Genomic DNA, 23,467 nt, shown 5'->3' on the forward strand with positions numbered 1-23,467 from the left:
GGAATTCCTTTTTTTAACGTATTAGCGAATGCTTGGACGTACATTCTGAACATGCATTACGATTCATTTTCTTTCCGATGTGCTATGCATCTGAGCATATTAACAATGCGCTTAAATTAAGAAACTTGAAGAAATTCATCGCAGCATCTGCTTGATTGAACAATTGGCTGCCGCGCAGGGATGCAGTGAATTATGTACGTGTTAAGTCATGGTTAATTGGTTTTTTCTTAAGAGAAATTTTGAAGGCGAGAAAAAAGTCAAAGAAGACATAATGAATTAGGCGAATATTGAAATCGAGGTGTTACGGATTTGTTTAACTTTTTATTTAATTTTATATTTATAACTTTTTGTTTTTTGAAGCATTTGATTACGAGATAGCAGAAAAAACATTTAAAGTATTAATATCAAAATAAATAATGTTCTTTAAAGCATTATATTTAGTTGCATCAAAAATAACAAAACGCGTATACTTACAAAATGAAAATAGGAAACCAGAATTTAACGTTTTAATATAGCCTTGTCTAAATTCATTTCAATTTCTCAATACGTTACCAAAAACGTATACAGTAGAAACATAAGGGACAAACGTTCGCTATCTCTAGTTAGAAGAAAACAACCATGTCGTGTATTCTAACGATGCAATCGATGCGTGAAATAACCTTTAATCAGAGAGACTGTAAATAACTTTCTATATAATAGTTTATTATGCAGATCTTTAGTTAGAGATTCGTCAAGTCACTCTAATAATACATCTGCCGGATAACTTTCATCTTCTTGTGCAATTCGATCAAACGAGCCAACTGGATTGTTTATAGTTGGAAAAGCGAATTATACAAAATCGAGGATAAAGACAGGGGAACTTAGTTACCTCCGTATGATGTAAAATACTCTTTCCGTTTAGACGATCGATCGCATTCGAGGGTAAAAGGGCGTAGAAACGCGGAATTGCGACCTAACACGAAAAAAAAAAAAGTGCACGCTCCTTTTCGCAGGATATTCTCCGTGAAAGGGTCGGCTCGATCATTAGCGCGAAATAACTCTGGGTATACGCGCGCGCCAATCTGTGAGAACAGCGAGTAAATCGTGGCGCATTCTACAAAGGACTGGCTGTTATATTTAGTTTTGGCGCGGTCGTGCACTCTCGCACATTTTCGGTCTTTTTGGAAAAGTTTCCGCCACGCAACGTTCAAAATATACCTCGCGCAGAGGAGTCAGTCTCGTCTATTTTGCAGTCGGCAGAACGCGACGCGCTCCAATCTGCTCCCCTTTCTTTCCTTCCATTTCCTTCTACTTCTCTATTCCTTTTTATTCCTTTTTACCACCTTTGAATCCTTTTTTTCCTTTTTATTTTTTTTTTCCTCCGTTTCCTCCTCCATCGTTTCATTCCTCCTTTTCTGAGTTCCCTGTTCTTCAAAATGTAGATCCTACATATCTGGAATATTTCGAAAACTTACACCTTTCCAACAAAACGAATTTCAATCTATCCGAGTAGCTCAATCACAAACAGCTCTATCTACATTCCAGTGTTAGCTTTGCGAGCAATACATTAACAAAATTGATGGCGTTGCGTAATACCCGATAAATCCGGGCGATCCGTCGCTGCGATTTCGAGAGTCCTACGCAATTACAACGTAGCCAGCGGATCGTATCGATAATCTACAAACACTACAAACTGTAATTCCACTAATTTTTGCAGAGCACCATTCCATATATATAATCTGTATACCAAACGATGCTTAATACGACTACGAACCGATGAAATTTTTAACTACTTTCGCTCCGAAAATTTGTTGGTACGATCGACTAGCAACTTTGTTAATGACAATCATAGCGTTAAAGTATACATATGCGTTCCACGTATACATAGACGACATATCTTCTCTCAGACAATTCCTAAATTTTTCGTAGGAGATATCTATCCTGCGGTAACATTCAAACTTAAACAATGGGAAAATATTCTATCGAAATGAGATCAAGGGATCCGATCTGACGCAAGAAATTAAACAGGAAAAATTGAGTAGTTAAGACGATCGTTGAATTTAGATATTTCAAAGTTTCATTACGTACAATTCGACAGAAATTTTGTCCGGGTTGGAGAAAGTTCTTTGTGATTCGTCTATAGCACGATATAGTTCGACTATAAATTTCAATGAAGCTACTATTCCAGCATACTATTCCAACGAAAATAAAAAAAACAGATGCGAGAACGTGTTGTGCTCGGCACGATTTTGATCAGCCTAAGTTAGCTCATGCTTAACTTTACTGTGATCTTTTTGCATTCTGGCATTACGATATCTTAGCGAAACTGTTGCATTCCTATGTTGTTCACGCATCGGGATACGTATTGATTACTTTGCTTCTTAGAGAGATGGGAAATATGTAGGTAAGTGTAATAGGTTTAAAATTGGTTCCAAACTCGCTTGGAAAAGCGCTTTGGTAAGTGAAAGTGATCAATTTCCACACCTAACATTCCTAACGATGTAAAAATGAGTAACTTCTAAAACTTTTTTTGTTGCTTTTTCTTTATCTGTGTCCTTGGTCGACATTGAACGATGGTTATCCAGTTCGTTTGAGTATAGATTACTACTTACTTTATGCATGTTCGAAAATATACCCTTCCACTCAAAAAGAAGAAAGAAAAAACGAAAAGAAAAAAAAAAAAGAAAAAGGGAAAAGAAAAGAAAAAAAGAAAAAGGAAAAAGAAAAGAAAAAAAAACGGTCAGTACCTTTGGATTTTCTCAACACTTTCATGTAAAAGCAAATTAAAACAAAAAGTTTAAAACTTTTAAGCTAAATTACAAATGTGTATTTTTCCTTCTTTTTATATATTCATAAATAATTCAGCTACAATTTGTTTATCTTGCACGTTATCTGAACGCTATATCCATTTTATCTTGGAAGAAATAAAGCTGCTTCTTAGATAACGAAAGACAAATTGTCTTTTAATGTGCCATAATCCCAAACATAGTAAGAAAATGATATCGTTATCCATACGTATAAACGTTGTAAAACCATCTGATAGTGGAAATTTATGCGTTAAAATCTCTTTATTTATATAAATAACTACGTGTTTTTATATTATTCATAACAACTACATATACATATTTTTATAATGTTTCGTAGTGTTTCATAGTGTTTCATAGTGTTTCATAGTACATATGTATTTATATTCACTTTTCCAACGAAGAATTTCGATGCTTCACATTTTTTATGTTGTATTTTCTACATAACTTTGTATACTACATTCTCCGGAATTCATATACATTTTACGAAACCATTATTCGGATTCCATTGCAAGAAAGTTAATTTTATCACTAATTTGAGTATTTCTGTTTTAAAAAAGAAATTTGTTTCCATCTGTCAACAGAGTTTTTAACTGTTCTCCCAGCTGTAGTACAAAACCAACACTAACGCAGCACAGTTACAGGACGCACGGTCCAAAGTGTTAAAAACGTACAATTCTGTTTTGAAGCACCACGGTGTCTTGCGCCGACACAGCACTTTAAACCATCAGCGGCTCAAGCCTAGTTGAACGTGTTAAAAGCTGGTCAAACAATGACGTCGGACAGTTACGGACTGAAAACGAGAAACAGGGAAATTAATTCCTGACAATCGTTTTGTTCTACGCGCGAGGTCGCCCGTACCACAGGTAAATGGGTCTTTGTTAATATCTATCCAGCGGATCAGGTTAATGCGACTGCGAAATGTATCGATCGACGATAAAGTTTCCGTCTCCGGAACGAATAATACGATATTTAGCGTGATTATGTTGGTTTCTGATAATCGACGACCGTGGTAATTCGCAGGTTCGATCCACTTGATCAGTCAAACCTGTACGGTTTAATTCTTTCGGGCAATATCGAAATCTCGACTTCTACCTTATTCCGCATTTTACATTTTGCATCGTACAAAACTTCGCTTGATGTAACACGAAACAAAAATATCTTACGGGATTTCCTATTATCGAATTTTAAGCGAGAGATCTAAGAAACGTCTCCGACGTAGGAAACAGCCCACGAAAGGAACATACTATTATACTGTTGACCGTTCGAATCCGTGAGTGTACTACTTCCAAACAAGCAGGGAGCCCGTTGTGCTAAAAGAGAATAATAGGACGACGAGAAGAACGAACGTCGCGTCGCCTGAAAATATACGGCACTTTGAGGATTGACTCATGCAATAATTTATATTGCATTCTCGACTTCTCTCTTACACTTTTTTTCTATCTTTCTTCCACCGCAACGGTACGTACGCATATACGTATGCGTGAACTTTTCTCTATCTTCCTCTCTATGCACCGACTATATTTAAGTGCAACGCACCACGCTTATGAGACAGAACGTTCCTTGTGGGTTACTGTCCTCTTCTCCAACTCCCCTTCGACCGCGTAAACGCCTTTACGCCATTTATATACCGCGTACAGAGGCGTCATGTGCGCAGCTACGCACGCGCACTTTCTACGCGTGAATGTGCATGGGCACCACGTTGCCTTATGATCTTTTCTACCCTTCTCTTTCGTCTTTTTCTTTTTCTTCATCGCCATCATCGTCTTTCATCAATTTCTTCATTTTTCTCTACTTTTACTTCGTTCTCATATTTCTTTACCTATTTTATATGCGTCAATGTACACGAACATCGCGTTATCTTACGATTTTTTCTCTCTTCGACTTTTTCTTCTTTTTCTAGTTCTTTTACTTCACATTCTTCGTCATCGTCATCATCTTCTTCCTTTTCTTCATTTACGTTTACTTCCTCCGCGTGCTATTCACTTTTTCCTACTTTGTTTTACTGTCACAAAACGGTAGGAATATCAAGTTCATGCATTGTTACGCGACTGCCATGTAATTAGATACTAATTGCGCGATAGGCGATAGGCGTTAGACCAACTCTATGTTTTCTGATCAGAGATCGAGGAGCAGGAATAGCAGTTGAACGAATGTGGAATCTTTATGTTAATTGGATCGTTCGAGGTCATTTCTAAAAGAACGGAAGTTCTTTTGATATCAGGCGAATTCGCAGTTTTAAGAGATAAACGTTAAGGATTGCGTAATTAAGTGATAGAGGAAGTTTTAGTTGGTAAAGTTTATAAATGCTGTAGATGTCGTAGAATTAGTGCGCTGTTTAGATTCGTGTGCTTTCGTAAAAGTTCGAATGTGTTGGCAAACGCAAAGTAAAATTTCCTCAATTCTGGGTATACGTTCCTTCGCGCAAGGTTTATTTCTGACACGTTTGCTGAAATCTTCGCTGCGCGAAGAAACCGCGTACAAAACGTGAGGTGTAAATACTTGCGTGATTTACGTTGATGATTTCTGAACACAATGTAGTTAAGTTGTTTACGTTTAACTGCAACTACTATTTAATTACGACAGTCAAAAGAAATAGAACTTTTACTATTTCCAAAAAAAGATTGCAAAGAAATCAACATTAAACAAAACCCCAGAAAAGAAAATTCTAGAAGCAATCGAATCCTCGTTAAAAGGAAACATCAAATTCCAACCTATAACTCTCAAAAGTATACCTTGGTATTTCAACGTCAAATACGATACAACTTACCGCTCTACAAGAATCTCGCAATAGCGATAAAACGAATAAACACAACGAGCAACAGATATATGCAAGGAACGCGGACCGCACACGAGTCGAAGAATTCCAAATTGCACCAATACCATGAATTCCACGTTTTCTACGTCAAAGGAGAAACAGGAAAAATAATACAAGTCAAGTAAATTCATCGATATATTCCTTTGTTTCTTCCTACTAATTTATTGTTATCTCGAGATTGCTTTCTTATCGATTTAGAGAAGTTTCCGGTTGGCGAACTGCCATACAGAGAAACACTTCTAACCGCGTTACACTTTTTCTGGCGCGGTTATCAACCGTTTTTACACAGTGTCATTTTATTGAACGTACGTACACGGACATAAAATGCACGCATAGAAATGACGAAGAGCTTCACGATAGGCGAATAAAGAAAGAAAGAAGGAGTATCTTGGATCGTAGTGTTCACATCGATATATCGACCGTCGTCGACTCCGACTGGCGAAGCTTCGAAGGAACCGGTTAAATATTTGATCGGCACGATTTTTTCAATGGGACAAAATTTAGATAGTAGGTCGAATTGGAAATGCAACACGATTGTATTTATTGATAGTTGAACTTTTGTTTCGAGATACGTAGAATTTAATTTACTTTGACGCTCCAATAAGTTACTTTTCGTGTCCATTAATTGGCTCTAATTAAATCATAAGTTTGGCAATTCGATTTGCGATATGTTTATAGTACATGTATGTACAACATTGTATCCTGTTACCATCCAAGCAAACCAATTCTTCAGAAATCCAAACTATGGAATTATGCATGTGCATTCATCGCACAGGAAGAGTCTCACGCTCCGCGGAAAACACGAATACTACAGACACGGCGTCATTGTTACCTCGTTCCATCGACGTTATGATCGTTACACATCACTCTATTCTCCTTCGAATTCTTTCCGCGGAAAACCGATCGTATCGGCACCGTTCGAGAAATTACAAAAACCGATTACGAAATTTTAGTTTCCTTCGCGAGGAACCTTGCTTTTACTAATCGCGATTCTTTATTATTATTGGCCAAACGGTTCGGCCCGTTCGATCTGTTCGGTGCGGTGAATGCAAATATTTGTGTTCGGTCGACTCTTTTCCGGTTTCGACATCGATGCACGTCGAGGACCTCTCGGCTTCCTGTCGCGTCTTCGATGTATTTCTAAAAATTCTCCGTCGCCCTTTAGCACGCGAGAAATCCCGGTATGTCTCGGTTATTTCAATGCCAAATAGATCCATCAGTTGGATCCATAGATGAATTTTATCAAGTTAATTGTACGACTACCATCCAATTGCGAATCGTACCGCCGCTCGTGGCCCCGTTTTATCGATGAATCTCGGTTTCCCCTTGTTTGATAGATTATCTAAATGTTATAAATGCTGTCTGAGAGGCGTGTTTATAATTACATACGATTTGCTGGAATCGCGCTGCATCGGAAGATAGAAGGTTTGAACAGAAACAAGAAAAAATTAGGCTTATCAATCATTTTAATAAAACTCGTGATGACGTGTTAAATAAATAAAAATTAATGTATGTAGCACCATACAACGAATAACCGTTAATGGTCCTTAAAGTTTAAAAAAACTTTTTAAATGGGTTTATGAATTATACGAATAATTTATAAACAAAGATACGGAATAGTACACATCGTAATAATTCTTCCTCGAATTTCCTAATTACCAAGAGTATGTACGCTCAGAATACCTTCGACTTCTTAATGTAGTCCATTATAGACAACGAGGAAACGTAGAGACGACAAAATTCCAAGAAAATCGCTTCGAAGAAATTAACTAGACTTCATTTCCCAGAGATATTCTCCCCACCGTCATTTGCGTAACACACAAAGTGGAAGTTCTAGCGCGTTGGATCGTAGTTATATAGCATTATTAAGCTTTATCAGACAGAATTACTACCATGTTCGAATCACGGATTAAAATTGATGAATCATTGCCTGTTATGGATACAGCGTTATCTAGCAAACGCTTATTGTCTTAATTGTCTTCGAGATACAAGCGAAGTAAAAAATTATACGTTTAATTGATTCTCTAAAGAAACCCACTTTTTCTTTCTCATGCTCGGTAAATGAATGTGTTTCGTGATATTATGTTTTATCGATGTAGATAGTTGCCCGTTTTTCGCCTTAGAATCATGAAAATTTATTCCGAAAGAGAAAATTGATTCGGAAAGAGCTATAGAGTAAGTCAATATCGATTTGAATGCGGTCAAATTTCATAAAGTTAAGAAGCACATTTCTAATTTCAAATTTCCAAAAATTCAATAAGATATATTCATTCTTTTTCATAAAGAGTCCCGCAGTAACAATAACTTTCTCAAGAATTTCATAACATCAGCCCTTAACCGTGTTACCCTGAAAACTTCGTACAGTATTATTTTCCCCCAGAAAGTCAGATTCAAAATCCCACCTACACTTAACCATCCATTAGATCACATCGAAATCAGTTTGAGTCATCTTTAAACCACCTTTACGAGTTCGAACAGGGATAGACGCTATTTACCGCAGTCGGGTACACCACCGTTAGCATCTTCAATTCGCTATTACATCCAGCAAGCGTATATAGTCTTACCTTCGGGTAAAGGATGTAGGGTCACCGCCGTTGACAAACGTCCGCTTCCCATGGAAACGAGATGCGGCGCTTCCGTTTGCACTCGCAACGCTCGTCCAGCCTCGCGCACCTCAAGACCGGCGGTTGCCATGCCTATATCGAAAAAATACAGAAAAATCTCTGTTAAAATTAATTATTTCTATTGCGTTAGGCTTTTCGTGTTGTTATAACTCACTTTGTAAAAGTGCAACATCGAGTAAATTAATTTCATTCAACAGGTGCTGCGACACATTCTTTTTAAACACACCTTTTCCAGAGGACATTAAAAGATTAAAGACGATTTTATTGGTGTTCAAAGATGAATAAGGGAAAATTATAAATCAAAGAATTGTTTCTCTCTTTTTTTGTATAAATAGTGGAGATGACAATGGGTTTATTACGCGAGATATGCGTACAATAATTAAAATTGTATAGAAAATAAGGATAATTAAATTAACAAATTAAATTGAAACCATCAATTGTATTAGAAAAATATGATTCTCGTGGCACGTAAGAAAAATTATAAAATTTCCAAATTCTTCGTACTAAATGTTTTATTGATTTAAATGTTCTACAAGAGTCGCTCAAGGCTAAAAAGTGCAGTGACAATCGGTACGACGAATTCGATTTCATCGAAGACACAGGGATGAGATCGATTTACCGGTGCGAGATGAGAAAAATAAATGAAGAAGGGACGCAAGAACGAGAGGAAACCGGTCGCCGCGGGATGGTCGGAATTCTTTTTCTGTACGTCCCCTTCTTCTTCTCCTTCTCCTTCTTCTTCTTTTTCTTTTTTCTTTTTTCTTCCCATTCTCCTCGTCTCGGAGTCACGGGTCATGAAAAATTAGTGGGTATACACCTCGCGGAGGAGGTGTAACGTGTGCTACGAACGTGAAAAAGGATCTTTTTCTTTTTAATGTGATCCTGATGTCTGCGTAATTTCCACGTCCTGACAACAAACGATCCTGTGTAATCTGACGTTGATATTTCACGGTATAGTCATTTTCTGCTTTACGACTAAAGTTCTTTTCTATCTTTTATTTTAAATGGAAAGATATACACTATAGAAGAATTAAAAATTAAGTAATTACGTTAGTTAAAAGTGGATAGAAACTTTTTAAATGAATGTGTTGGGTCATGTGGTTAATAGTTACAGGCTGAGCATGTGTTAGAAAATGAAGAGGGGAGAGATTTGAAATGGAAAGAGAAAAATTGCAATTGTGTACTACGTTCAATAATAATTCGTGCGTAATGTAAGGATATATATGTAGTTTCTGTAAATAATAATGTACAACGCCCCATAAATGCATCTAAATAGGATTAACATATTCGTTTAGAAGCACGGGGTACTTGAAATTTTTCAAGAGGGGTTTTTACCTTGTAGGCTTTTCTGATATATACTTGAAAGCTAGATCGGCGAAATGCTTGAAACATTAAAATTTTAAGAACTAATTTGCCATACCATTAATATATGTACATATTCAAAATTTTACATTTCTGGATAACAGATTCGCTTATTTTAATATTTCAGTCATATTTAGATTAATCTGCTGGCAGCACGGTATAGTACATACTATACATATAAGTATATTAATTTTTCAATAAATAAGACAAATATATATGACGTATCTGTTTCATAAAACGTTACATTATATTGCTTTGTCATCGTAGAGTAATGTTCAAATTTATAAGGATCTTCAGCCGAGATTAATGAAAACAAACCATGAATAAAACGACTTCCCGTCTTACTCGCCGGCGATTATGATTAGAGAAATTTGTTTCAACGCAAAGCTGCAAAGTTTTAATAAACGCTCAATAAAATTCAAGGATCGTAATTCAACCAGTTTAAATCTATAGTTGCATCATCATATAACAAATTGACGATCGTCATCGATTTCTTGATATAATACATACGTCCAAAAAGGCGAAGAGAAGTACACGAAATATTTCAATATAGAATACAAATCAAAAATTAAATGAATTTTTCTTTAGATTCGTCAAAAGTGAAAAATTTCTTTTATAGACATATGTATATAGGACACGTGCTTCAACAGTAAGTCGGTAGTAATTCGAGCTGAAAGGCATTATTTCCTCGTGTCAGAGCACGACAACGACAGGCAAAGTTCAATGGGACGGCCTAGCGTAATGCGCTTAATTAAAGTTGTTTCAACTCGTTAAGATCGTTCGCACGGGATGAACAACCCTATAAACGGTAGCAGTTTGTCGACAACTGGAACGACAGTTTCCATCGAGTCTTCCTCGCGGTGAGAATTCATAACGTCGTTGGTCGTTATATTCCATTCGCAATTTACAACGTTCAATGAGAACTACGCTTCGTACTATTTTTTTGACAATTCTCAGAAGCTGATTTATCGAGTTGTTATACGTTTCTAATGTCATAAAGTCATCGCTCTTATTTTCTGTCCATAATAATTTAATCTACGTAGTACTGATCTTCTTGCAAATTAAATGTTTATATGTGTATCGATGTCGGATTTTCTATGTCTTTATTCGATCTATATATTAATATACTATATTTGATAAATATACTGTTTTATATTTTTGTACCGTACGAAGAAGTAGTCTTCCATGCGTTCAAGTAACAAGTAACCCAATCAAATTCAAGAAAAACCATAATAGTAGATAGAGTAAATTTCCTCTAACATTTATACAATTCGCCTTTTCATGTATAAACGTGTAAACATCGGGAAATTCAGAGGGAAGTCGAAAACACAGCTGTGCATTCCATTAAAACGTTTTTCTGCGTAGAGTCAACAGTGTACTATTTTTAATCGTCTGAGTTAATTCCTTACTATTTCCGAATAGACGGAATTCGGAAAAGAACTCTTTTAAACTTGGCTGACCTCTTTTTTCATGTAAACGAACGAATCAAAAGAGTTAAGAGCTACCTCCGAATTTACTTTAATACGAACCCAGACCAAAAAGCTCCTCATTTCTTCGCGGGAAAGGGAATAGATCTTGGAAAATAATTCATCGAATTAATCAAGAGACACGCGATTGATTCTAAAGCTTGACTATCGCGTTTCGCGCGATTGAACGAACGCTTTCGACATTAGAAATACGAACTCGAGGGAGTTCTATCTGTAAATAACAGCAACTGAAACGTGACACAGAACAAGACCGCTAGGAATAGTTATCCGTATCAAAAAAGTCTTCCACGAAATCGGGTATACGCGTTCTTTTCCGATTACGAGTAACAAGAGAAGGAGAAGGGGAGCCAGAAAAATTTGACTGCGTCAAAAAACATCAGCTTATTACATGTGCTGTTGCGTTAAAAAAATACGCTCATAAATTGTCAAAGAAAAACAAAATTGCGCCGAGCTTCGAGGTACATTCATCGCGAAGGAATGTATAATTAGTAGCACATGAAACGCATAATTCTTCTGATGCAATAATAAACAATCGTGTCTTTATCGGTTCTACGCTAGAAATTGTCATTCAAAATCTTTTAATGATTTTTATATGTTAAACATATGGTTTTTGTCTTTTGATAGTCGAACAATTAGTTAGTTAATTCTTAAACAGCGAGAGTTCGAAAAACATACTATCATAATCGTAAAGCACTTACTTTATGAGCCGCAATTTCCTGTCTTAATTATTATCAGGATCTAGTACAGAACAGATACCGTATAACTTCGGTTCAATGTTAAACTTTTCAAATTCCTATACGCGAAGGATACACCTGCTCGTTTGCAGGTGATTTTAGTCGAGGACAAAATTATTCCGTCATGCGAATGTGGCCTTCTGTGCGAGTGCGACCCTTCTTCGAAGACAGTTATATTTCAACATTTTCAAACCTCGAAGGTTGATAATTAAATAATACCTTTTTCTTCTTGCATAAAACACCTGTTCATTTGTATGAAATAAAGTTGTGGACTTGCGTAATTCTATGTATTATAAAGTAATGTATTTGCTCACTAATATTTCAATTTTATTTTTTATATTTCTTTTTATTTCAATCTTATCTCTTTTATCGTAGTAGTAAAAGCTTTCAATGGCATTCGAAAATTCTTACAACCTATTAAAAAAACCAAAGAAAATTTTATTGCATAGAAACAAGAAGAATAATAAACTGATTGTAATATAGTAACGAGATGTTATACTCTATATAATTTATACTACTTCGTATCGAATTTTATAAAAGGATAGTTGAAAGCATTTTGTGAATTGATAAATAAATTATAAATTAATCTTGAAGCAAACATCATGACAGTAGTATAATACCAAATAATTAAGTAATTCCATCGGTCACTTTCTTGAATTGCACCTTAAGTTTAAATGAATTAAGTTTTCGCAGATAACGATGTAGTTATACGCTTAAATCTAGGTTGCCTCTATGAGCATAGTCTGGTGTTAACACGCTTAATAATGTCGTTTACGAGAGAAAGTAGTTTGCCAAACAGATAATTCTACAAGCAATCTTGACAAATGTTTGGAGAATATTCTCCTCACGAAACAATAGTCAGTTTAACATTGTTATCTTCGTTCTGGCACTTTGGATGAACATTTATATTATGGATATATTAATTATGGATGAATTCGCCTTTCTTAACTTCGGAAGATACGCATATCGACACCACATCTACACATAAAAAATTTCACGTCACCATAAATACCATACATTCAACACGTGGCATGCTAATTAGCCATAATTCGACCTTCGTGTCTTTCTTAGAACGAAGGCTGGGAAGCTGAAAAAAAGCGATTCATCGTGGTGAGGCCGATGCGGGTTCACGTTTTACATTTAATCGAGGGGCAACAACGCGTAGGCGCGACACTTTCAGTCGCCTTCCACGTTCAGCTGCAAAAGGAGACGGCTGCAGCAAAAAGCGAGCAGTGAGCTGGTCCAGCGAAAGGAGACTTCGGTAACCAACAGCTAGTCGAAGAAGAAGAAACCTAGCAGACGCCGTTTGCATCGTAGCTTTGCTTGCTCTCATGAAATGTTCTCACGAAACAAGTGTTACGCGATGAAATAATACCACTCTTGGTCTTGATATAACAGAGTTCTTGCTTTCGTTATCGTCGTCAAGCTCTCAGTTCTCGAGTGCCGCGGACCGGAAATCGACCATTAAATTCCAACACAATAAAGCTTGATGTTGTTAGCATTTTTACCGACCTTGCGGAGATCTTGAGAGATCGATTGATTTTATGTAGCGATGGAATTTCCACAGTAACGATAAGCTTGAAGATAACGTGGATATTTTGTTTAGTCAATTGCAAGAGATTTGGAAGTTAATTGGTGTTTCTTTTTCGATTGTGTGTGTAGAGTGTGCGATGATATTTAGTAGTACATAATTATTTATCGTACGTTAAAACCCTTCGAATATAAAAGAAGCATTGAAATCACTGTATATCTGCACTCTACGAGATTGAAATATTATTTTTAAGGGTTTCGATGATTATTAAATTCCTATCACTCATTGTATATGTCGGGTTGACGTCAAGAATAGGGTTAGGGGCGTTATTCGCTAGGATTAGCCATGGTTGTCATGCAATAACGGTAATGTTTATTATCACAATCGTAATATTACAACGTTATCGAGTAATCGCGGTGATTAGACACGAATCACGGTGGCCTCAGGTTCGATAACGAATCCACGGCCAACGGGACGACGAATGCGATATGATACCACGATCCTGATGTCACTCAAAATGCAAGTAGTACTGCTCGGATTAGACTCTATCTATGTCCAAGTGGAACTGTCCCTATATAGTCCTCTCACCACCTCTTGGGTCAATCTTTGTTTTTAAGGAGGGCTATATAATTATTCCATACCTCTGTTACGTACACGTCCCTCCCGTGGCTACGTTCAGTGATCCGTTGTGTCACTTCGAGCCCATGCCAGAAACCTTGAGCACAACTATTTCTTAGTTTTATTATTTAAGTGTAGCTATAGTAAAAGTCTGGATTAGGGTATTTGAGTTTCCCCAATATTCCAAAAGGGAGGTCCTGATGTCCTTTCATCTCCGACCATCGGATGACGGCCATCCTGACAACATTAGACTCGATACAACTAACGTTATTTACAATTTAACTAAATGTCCAAATAAGCCAAGGATCCAGTTCAGCAACAAAACTTTGTTCGGAGGTTTGATAGCGAAAGGAATAAGAGAAAACAAAAATTAGTAGCATTATGATTAGTATTCAAGGTGCTAGTTGTGTTATCAAGGTGCTCCTGTGAGTTGTCAGTCGGATCTTAATAACATGATGGACCATTCTCGATTTCGTACCCAAATGAATCTCGTTTTACTAGGTCGCACGAGCACATAGAGCTTCGTTCCACGGTCTCACTGAGCTTTACCACATTGTCGCCTCGAGATGCAAGTGATCTACATCACAAGGCCTCACTGAGCTTTCTTACACTGTCGCTCCGAGACGCAAGTGAACCACATCACAAGGCCTCACTGAGCTTTCTTACACTGTCGCTCCGAGACGCAAGTGAACTACATCACAAGGCCTTACTGAGCTTCCTTACACTGTCGCTCCGAACACATGCGAAAACCATCACACGGTCACATTGAGCTTTCTTACATTATCGCTCCGAACACATGTGAAATCCATCACACGGTCACATTGAGCTTCCTTACACTGTTGCTCCGAGATGCGAGCGAACTTGCTCCGCTAGCTGTTATAGCTATAGTGCTACTGATCTTCCGAGATTGGAGTACTCATATCGTCATGGTTACTGTTCCCGTTATCACTACAGACATCCGACTCAACAGGAATACAACTATCTGGCATTTTTCTTAATCTATCGTGACTCTATTTATACGATCGTTTACCGTCTAATGTTCTTAAAATATACCCATCTCCCTCCAAAATTTCTGCTATTACAAATGGACCCCTAAATTTTGGATCTAATTTAGTCTGATTTTTTTTCTCATTTTTGCGTAATACAAAATCACCGGGATTAAACCTAACTTTAGCTTTAGTTTTGTCAAACCTATCTTTATCGTATCTAGCGCTAGTTTCTATTCCTTTTATTCCCTGTCGTCTTACATCGGAGATGTCTATTTCTTTTTCCTCGATGCTATCGGGTAGCGACAAGTCGTATGGTCTTGCTGTTCTACCGATTAGTAGTTCCAATGGGCTCGATTTAGTAACGCAGTTGGAGGTGCAATTCAAAGCCAATTGTATTTCCCGAATCGCATCTTGCAATGACCGTCCGGTCGTTTCTACTGTTGTAAATATATTTTTAAGCGTACCCATAATACGTTCTGCCTGCCCATTAACTCCACTAGCACCGGTTGTTATTAAGTGGAGTCTAATAAGTTTACCTTGACAGAAATCCTGGAATTCTTTACCCGTAAAGATCTTCCTTGATCCGCTATTATCCGGTAGGGGCCGCCGAATAAAATACTAAGGGAATCTATTTTACGAGCATGATGCAGGTATACAAATTTAGTAAAAGCATCGACCGAAACAATAACATTCTTTCAAATCACTCTTACTACTTAACTTGCCTGTTGTGTCTCTGGGATTCCGCGAAAAGAAATCTACCTGTTCCATTCGTTTACCTTCTCGATACATAATGTCAAAATTAAAAGTTTGTAAGTAAGCCCACCAACTGTAACCCCTGTCATTTAAATTCACCTTATTACTAGATGCCCTCAAGGAATTACAATCAATAACAACAAGAAATTCTCGTCCATGTAAACAGTGGCGAAAACGTTTAACGTTTAACGGCGTTCACAACTGCTAACGTCTCTAGTTCATAGGAATGATATCTAGATTCGGCGGGGCTAGTTCTTTTACTGTAATATTCTACTACTCTATTTCTACCTTCAATCATATGCATTAAAATAACCCCATATCCATCCGAACTAACGTTAGTATGTAATTCTATCGGATAATTAGGGTCAAATATCGTTAACACCAAAGCACCAGTCAGGACGGAAATTATCTTTTGCCCCATCTTTTTGTGTTTATCTGTCCAAGTTATGTTTTTGTTCCAGGAAGTATGCGTATATAGAGGTTTCATAACCTGTGAAAATTTAGAGACGAATTTTCGGAAGTAAGAAACTAAATCTATGAACTGCCTATGCTGTGTGACGGTCGTTGTTTCAGGTAAAAAACTCAAGGCTTGTATTTTACCCGGGTTGGGGCGAACTTCTCCGTTATGAATTACGTATCCAATATAAAGCACCGATGTCTTTAGAAAAGAGCATTTAGAGAAATTAAAAGAAAATCCGGCATTTACGAGGATATTTAGATCTTTTTAGATTTTAGAGGAGATGTACAATCTTTCTAGAGCTTGATCTATCGAGTTGGCAATAATTAAAACATCATTCAAATAGACAACAACGTACGAATGAGCGAGGTCGTCCAAGACCTTGAGAATGTCCCTCTGAAAAACGAACATTTTTCAATCCAAACGGCATCGTTACACACTCGTATTATCCGTCGGGGTAACAAACGTTGCGTACTCCGTAGAATTAGGATGAACAGGGATTTGGTGACAGCCGCTGGTCATGTCCAGACCAATAAAGTATCTCACTTTTGCAATCTCGCGACTCGATCCGCAATAAGAGGCAGAGGATACTGATCCGGAGCCGCATTTCGTTCAGTTCTCGAAAATTTACACATAATCTATCTGGGCCGTCTTTCTTCTTCACGAGTAACATAGGGGTCGCGAATGGTGAATTACAAGGCCTTATGATTTTTACTTTAATTAAATCGCTTATTTTCTCACGTACTATTCTTCGCTCTTCCTCGCTAAATCTATAAGGACTTCCTCGTACGGCGATGTTAGGATCGATTAATCATATTTCTAACTGGTCTGTATTTACGCGAGTAAGTAGAAAACCCGTAACGAATGAATCTTTGAATTTTTCGAGAGGAGAAATTAATCGACTTTTATCATTACCATGTACATCAGTGTCAACTTCCTTAATATCGATCTCGTTTTCAGCGAATTTATTACAGACATTACTTATTTTTGTTTTACACATAGCGAGGATATTTTGTGTAATATTACGTCAAAACCTTGATTTAAAATTTCACAACCAATCATGATATCATATTTTAAAGGACATGAAAAATTATCTCCAATATAAACCCATCAATGCAATGGACAAAATTTGAGATGTACATTTAATACAAGTTCCGCACATTACTGCTATATCAGTGGTTCTTCTGCCAGAAAATCTCAAGGTTACGGATTCTTTAATTAGTGAACACTCGGCTCCAGAATCGGAGTAAAATGGAAACAACTCACACAGATGACTTGATCTACCAGTTGGCGCTTCCACTACTCAGAAGTCGACTCGACGCTAGTTATTGGAATCATAGTTTCTTTTCCGCAATAACAGACAATTAGGCGCGATATGACCCTCCTCGTGACACTTGAAACAAGACACCTTCGACGATGCGGCTGGTCGGTTTTCTTCTGGGTTTCGTATATTCTTCTGTTATAACCGGTGCATTGATCTCACTTCTAATGTCGGGTTGACGTCAAGAATAGGGTTAGGGACATTTAAGGAACTTTCGCTAGGATTAGCCATGGTTGTCATACAATAGCGGTAATGTTTATTATCACAATCGTAAGTATTACAACGTTATCGAGCAATCGCGGTGATTAGACACGAATCACGGTGGCCTCAGGTTCGATAACGAATCCACGGCCAATGGGACGACGAATGTGATGTGATACACGATCCTGATGTCACTCAAAGTGCAAGTAGTACTCCTCGGAATAGACTCTATGTATGTCCAAGTGGAACTGCCCCTATATAGTCCTCTCCCCACCTCTCGGGTCAATCTTTGTTTTTAAGGAGGGCTATATAATTATTCCATACCTCTGTTACGTACAAGTCCCTCCCGTGGCTACGTTCAGTGATCCGTTGTGTCACTTCGAGCCCAAGCCAGAAACCTTGAGCACAACTATTTCTTAGTTCTATTACTGAAGTGTAGCTATAGTAAAAGTCTGAATTAGGATATTTCTCCAATATTCCAAAAGGGAGACCCCGATGACCTTTCCGACATATAAATATATTTTTGAATTGCGTCTGAAATTTTTCGGGACCTCGAGAACTGGTTGACAGTACTATGCACTCAGCAAACACGTTAAACGAAATATATATTTATTTCCGTAGTTTTTAACCGAACAATGCCTACTTACCGAATTGATTGATATTTTCAAGTTGAAATTCGGACTTGAACTTGATATCATCATTAACCAAAAAAAACCTCTTTGTTAATAGAAGATGAATTACAGGCGAAATGAATATTAACCACGGAGAATTAACATGAAAGCAACAGGATTAGTTAAGTGTTATGTACATTAATCGAATTATGAAACAAAGGGGAATACTTAACAATAAGATAAAAAATAATCTGAAGAACAGATCTATATCAAAACGAAATTCATTAAGAACGACTTGTAACAACAATTATACTAATTTTAAATAATGTTAGAATTAAAGGGCATATAAAGTGAAAATGGAACTTAAATTATAGAGTAGGTAATTTCACCTGTGGTATACGATGTAAAGAATTACTCTTAAATAAGAAAAATTGAGTATAAAAAGCCAACGCTGTCACGAATGTTAAAAATAATTCTCATAAAAATCATCATTTGACTGTCTTTGTATATTCTATTACGCGAATTGCTGAAAAGGTAATCGAGAGTACTATCAAGGTGGAATATCTCGATATAGCAACGGCTTCGTCAATGACAACGTCCAATGAATTCCTTATTAGGTGGTTGCCATATTCAGCAGAATTGATTACATATGACGAATCTTTCATACGCTACATGCTTGATTGCCATGATGCAGTCTGCGTTTAAATATATGTACGTGGTAATAAGCGAAAATTTTACGACAAAAGCATGTACATTAGATTTATAGAATCTATAAAACATGTACGTATAACATGGTGTAAGTATTTGAAAAGCAAGAGTAAAGCGTGAATATAATTAATAAAATGTTGATATACGTGTAAATTATTTACTTTATCCACATTTCAAATTGCTTTTAAAAAGATATCGTACTTTGTCCCGAGATTGTAGAGTCAAGTGATGTGAATGTTTCCCAAATACACGTAGACTTCGTGCACATCCAGAATCTACACTCTCAAAATCCAAATCACAATCACGTTTAATTCTGCACTCGACACACCTTTCCACGAGTAAGCACATCCTTCGCTGAATCTAAATCAATAGTTTGAAGTCATTTTGGTTTTCGAGAAATACAAAACAGGATGGCAATTTGAAGATAGTTTAAACAGGCTTAACCAGTTAATTGCGTTCGACGAATATACATGTCAAACCAAAACTTCATTTCGGCGGGGTTGATGTGTGATATAGCCGTGATAAAATAAAAAATCACAATTTACTATAAAAACTCAAAATTTTAATACAAAGTAATATAAATGATATTTAATGGTATGCTCCCTTTATAATTCCAGTAAACCTACTATGTATTTTATAAAGAAAATTTGATTAATTGATTATTCTTTTTGATGCGCATATCGACTGTTCCTCGAATTGTTTTGCATTTTATACCAGCTATGCCATCAAAAGCAAATTCACTTCGAACATGCGTCGTCTATGTAAAAAATGGAATCTGTAAGGGGTCATGCTACTGGTGCCCGACCTCTGAAATGCCACTTTGTGTGGTACCTTGCTTTGAAAAATATCACACTAAAATCAACTGAATTTCTTAAATTTTTTTCTTTACTTTTTCTTGTTTACGAATTTTATTATTTCTGCAAAATTATTAAGTTTTTTCAACAATGAATTGAGTTAAGTTTTTATCGAATAAAAATGTAATTCTTCCACGTTTTGCTCTACTTTTTTCGTAAAATTTATAATAGGAGCATTTGCTTTGCATTGCTTGATTTTATCTGCGCACCCATAAGAGATTTATGAAAATAAACTTCGCAATTAACAAGTTAATTGTAGCTTATCTCTCTCTTTATTCATATTCGTTTATTACACATACATTCGTAAACATATTTCATATCTTATTTGTATAAGTTGATATATATTAAGGGTCTAAGCATCCGCAGTTCAATCATGAGCGGCGATACTAGCAGTATTAGCAGCACGCCGAGCAAAAGTCATAGCTGCGATATGGCAAGCGTATTGAAAGTAGGTAGAACGTGCGCGCGTGAGCAACGAGCGCATGAAAGCGCATCTTGTTGTGTGGGAGCACGTGTGTGCGCGCTGCGTCGCGGAGCGGATGTTCTATATGCGGAGAACCGGACGCGGGCGGCCATGCGACCTATACCTGACGCGGTCTCGTCGTCGTGCGTCGCAGTAAAATCGTTTCTGTAAATAAACTCGTATCTGTCAGAGAGGCAGAACCGTGCACGGTGCAAGTGGCCGCCGGGCCTTTTTGCCTGCCCTTTATATTGTTCTGGAGAAATTACCAGAAATACCGGATGGATCGCGACACGAACGTGCTTGGTTTAAGGACGGCCGCGTTCCTGCAGTTTTTGCGCTGTGTAGATATTCCGCTTGCGACGCGTCGCACGCATTCGCACGCTGCCCGACGCTTTTTACTTTTTACCACCTAATGAGCCTTAACGACGCGGTTTGCTGTAATTTCGCGTAAATCGCGCGACTCGAATCGCCAACGGATTTCTTCTTCGGGATCGATGATTTCACGTGTTTGACGTTACCGAGACTGGTAGTGAGTCGAACGAAAACGTGTTTCAGAGGAGTTAAATTTGGAGCTGCATGCGAGGAATGCGGTGAAAGAAAAGGGTTGTGACTGATTGTCACGATGTGATGTAGGAGGTAGACTTTCCTTGTGAAATAAGAGCGTTAATAGACCGTTGTTTCGTTTTAGTGGATGTTGCTGTATTTTAGGTAAAACGTTTAAGCGCATTCTGTATTGATCGATTTGCGTAGGAAGAAACAATATAACTGACAAAGTATTTTGATCTTTAATCCAAGTACAAATAACTACGGTGTCGTAGCAACGGTCATCAGGCTGGATTTAACAAATTCAACGATATTTGGGGTAGAACGGTTTATTCTACAGATAATAATTAAATGCCTTGACTTCATTTTAACGCTGATTTATCCATACGAAAGCCCGTATGAGCTCGCATTTTGCTCGCACGCGGAAGGAAATGTCATTCGGATCGTATCTTTCTGCCTAGTATTTCATCATTTCATCTCCTTGGATTACAATTAAATAGTCTAGCTGTAAAATTTCAAAAACTGTATTGCTTCTTGATTCGTAGGTCTTCGTTCGTCTTGCAGCGAGATCGTCATTTTTGATCAAATAGAGGAACCTGCCATTTTAAGAAATTTTGTTAAAGTACGAGGAATTCCTAGAAAAATCTTTGAATTTGCTTGGGAAATATAAAAGAGCAATCAGATAATTTTCAACTTTTGATCGATAAAATTCGCCACAATATCCTACAGGATCAATCGCTCATAAAACATACTATGATCATTATTCCACGTTGGTATATCATTTAATATCATTCGACTATAGTTCGAATATCTCTTACTAGAGACTTTCACGTTGGGTCAGCAATATCTTTTAACGAAAAATTTACTTTCCTTTCCGCTGTCAATTTCTGCGAAGAACGCGTTGCGGAAATTCAGTTCCTTCGTGTCCTTGTTACATGGATATTAATTATCGATAACGCGGCTGCTAATTATGGGATATAGTAGTTGCAAAAAATTGGAGGAAAATGTGAATGCTAGATTAGGAACGCGAATAAAGTATAAATTATGGCTATATAGGCTAACAAGCTATGATGTTCGACTATTATTGGTCGTTTCATAAGTAACATTTACTTACAAAATGGATTATCCAATATTACTATGAATAATTGCGAAATGTGGATATTACTAATTTTCTCGAATTTCGACCCGACGATCTTTGGTGCAGTCTCGTCGAAGAAACTGCTGTACGTACGATTGTTCCGCGTATAATGATAGTGACGTCACAGATAAATGTTTTTATGTACGAGTGTTAATTGTCGCTAATAAGAAACGAACGTTGACCCAGTGACTGGTGTGTATCAGTCGTATCAAAAACTGTGCCAATTAGACACGTTACATCAACTTGTGACTATATTTTCTTGGAAAATTTAATGATGGAAAACAACGTGTCGCTAGCAACAACTTGATCGATGATATCGGTCAATTTAAGAGTAGTTTATTTGATCGTTCGAGAAGTGAATTCAAGGGGAGCGGTACAAGCAGATACATGTGTGTATAATAGATAAAGAAAGTATCGAGAATTTTTTTATACTTTTTCTTGGTTGAAATTTTTTGTAATAATTACTTCGAATCGTTTGTTAATTTTCTATAAGAGGGATAATTTTGAGAAAATACATTATTTTTGGCGGTCATTTTCTGTGTAAGACTAAAAGATTTTAGCAAACAGAATCAATACGAGCAGGGGTTAGAGAATGTTTCGTAACAAGAAAACTTCCTCGAAAATACTTCTTGCTCTGCCGGCTAGCTATGTTAACAATCTTTCGGCAGATTGAACTAGCTTTTACTGTCTGCTCTCATAACTGTGTCGGTGACACTACGCTGTAGCTTTTACTTCGTGATGAAATAAGTTGTCTGAACAAGAGGAAGGAAAGTGGGAGTTTCAAATTTTACGACGTCGAAATGGAGAATCTTGCCGTGGAGCGACGCTTGTCTTAGGCCGTGATTATACGGAAAGCGATAAAATTGGCATCTGCGGCAGCAACATTGAGTTGCATATGAACATACAGACGGGCGACAAAATCATGTCGCCCTTATTTTCTTCTTTCCATATTTTCCCTGTCATAGACATAATTCTATAATCTTTATGTTTATCTTGCCATAAAATCGATCTACATTGCACCACAGTTATTAAAGGCTCGATATCAAAATAATTCTCCGTATTTATTGTTACCATCTATGTATTTGCCGCTTGGATATCTTTTAAAATAACATATATAATAACGAAAGCAGTGCGACAGAAATCGGTTATCGCTCTGCTTCTCAGCGTCGCCGCCCAGTCGCTGTATGGCTTATTTCATATAAGTTTATAAGCTTGACTTGCTTTCTTCCGCCTTGTCGTCACTTGTATGCCCGCACTCTGTATAAGCAAGGCCTTAAAATCTCCGCATATAATTTTGAAGTAGAAGATTCGTAATATTTCTGTTGTAAAAATCGAACTATATTTATCCCATGCATTATATATCCCCTGTTTGATGCTTTTCACAACACATAACTGATTTCATTTAACGATATAAGTTAAAATTGAAGATGTATCGCATCGGTCCTAACATAAAAGGTGCGCCAGAAGTAGAA

The 23,467-nt window shown here is 37.1% G+C and overlaps 1 protein-coding gene and 1 long non-coding RNA gene across 5 annotated transcripts in view; both read right to left on the reverse strand.

The window, feature by feature from the left end:
- Positions 1–23,467, reverse strand: part of LOC126868682 (pleckstrin homology-like domain family B member 1) — a 63,266-nt gene that overhangs the window by 24,374 nt on the left and 15,425 nt on the right. For all 3 annotated transcript variants that reach the window (XM_050624428.1, XM_050624429.1, XM_050624430.1), the window contains exon 2: positions 8,166–8,297. In XM_050624428.1, coding sequence (XP_050480385.1) covers positions 8,166–8,295 — 130 coding nt within the window. In that variant the 5' untranslated portion in view covers positions 8,296–8,297. The remainder of the gene's footprint in view (positions 1–8,165; positions 8,298–23,467) is intronic.
- Positions 1,376–5,017, reverse strand: LOC126868740 (uncharacterized). Of its 2 annotated transcripts, none has more exons than XR_007690733.1 (3): positions 4,214–5,017; positions 4,031–4,142; positions 1,376–3,576 (listed from the first exon to the last, which is right to left on the reverse strand). It is a non-coding gene; the product is annotated as an uncharacterized LOC126868740 (long non-coding RNA). The 2 variants fall into 2 exon arrangements; XR_007690734.1 differs by having other exon boundaries at positions 3,950–4,142.

This window comes from Bombus huntii, chromosome 8 (genome assembly GCF_024542735.1).
Source record: "Bombus huntii isolate Logan2020A chromosome 8, iyBomHunt1.1, whole genome shotgun sequence".
In the NCBI taxonomy this organism is placed as follows: domain Eukaryota; kingdom Metazoa; phylum Arthropoda; class Insecta; order Hymenoptera; family Apidae; genus Bombus; species Bombus huntii.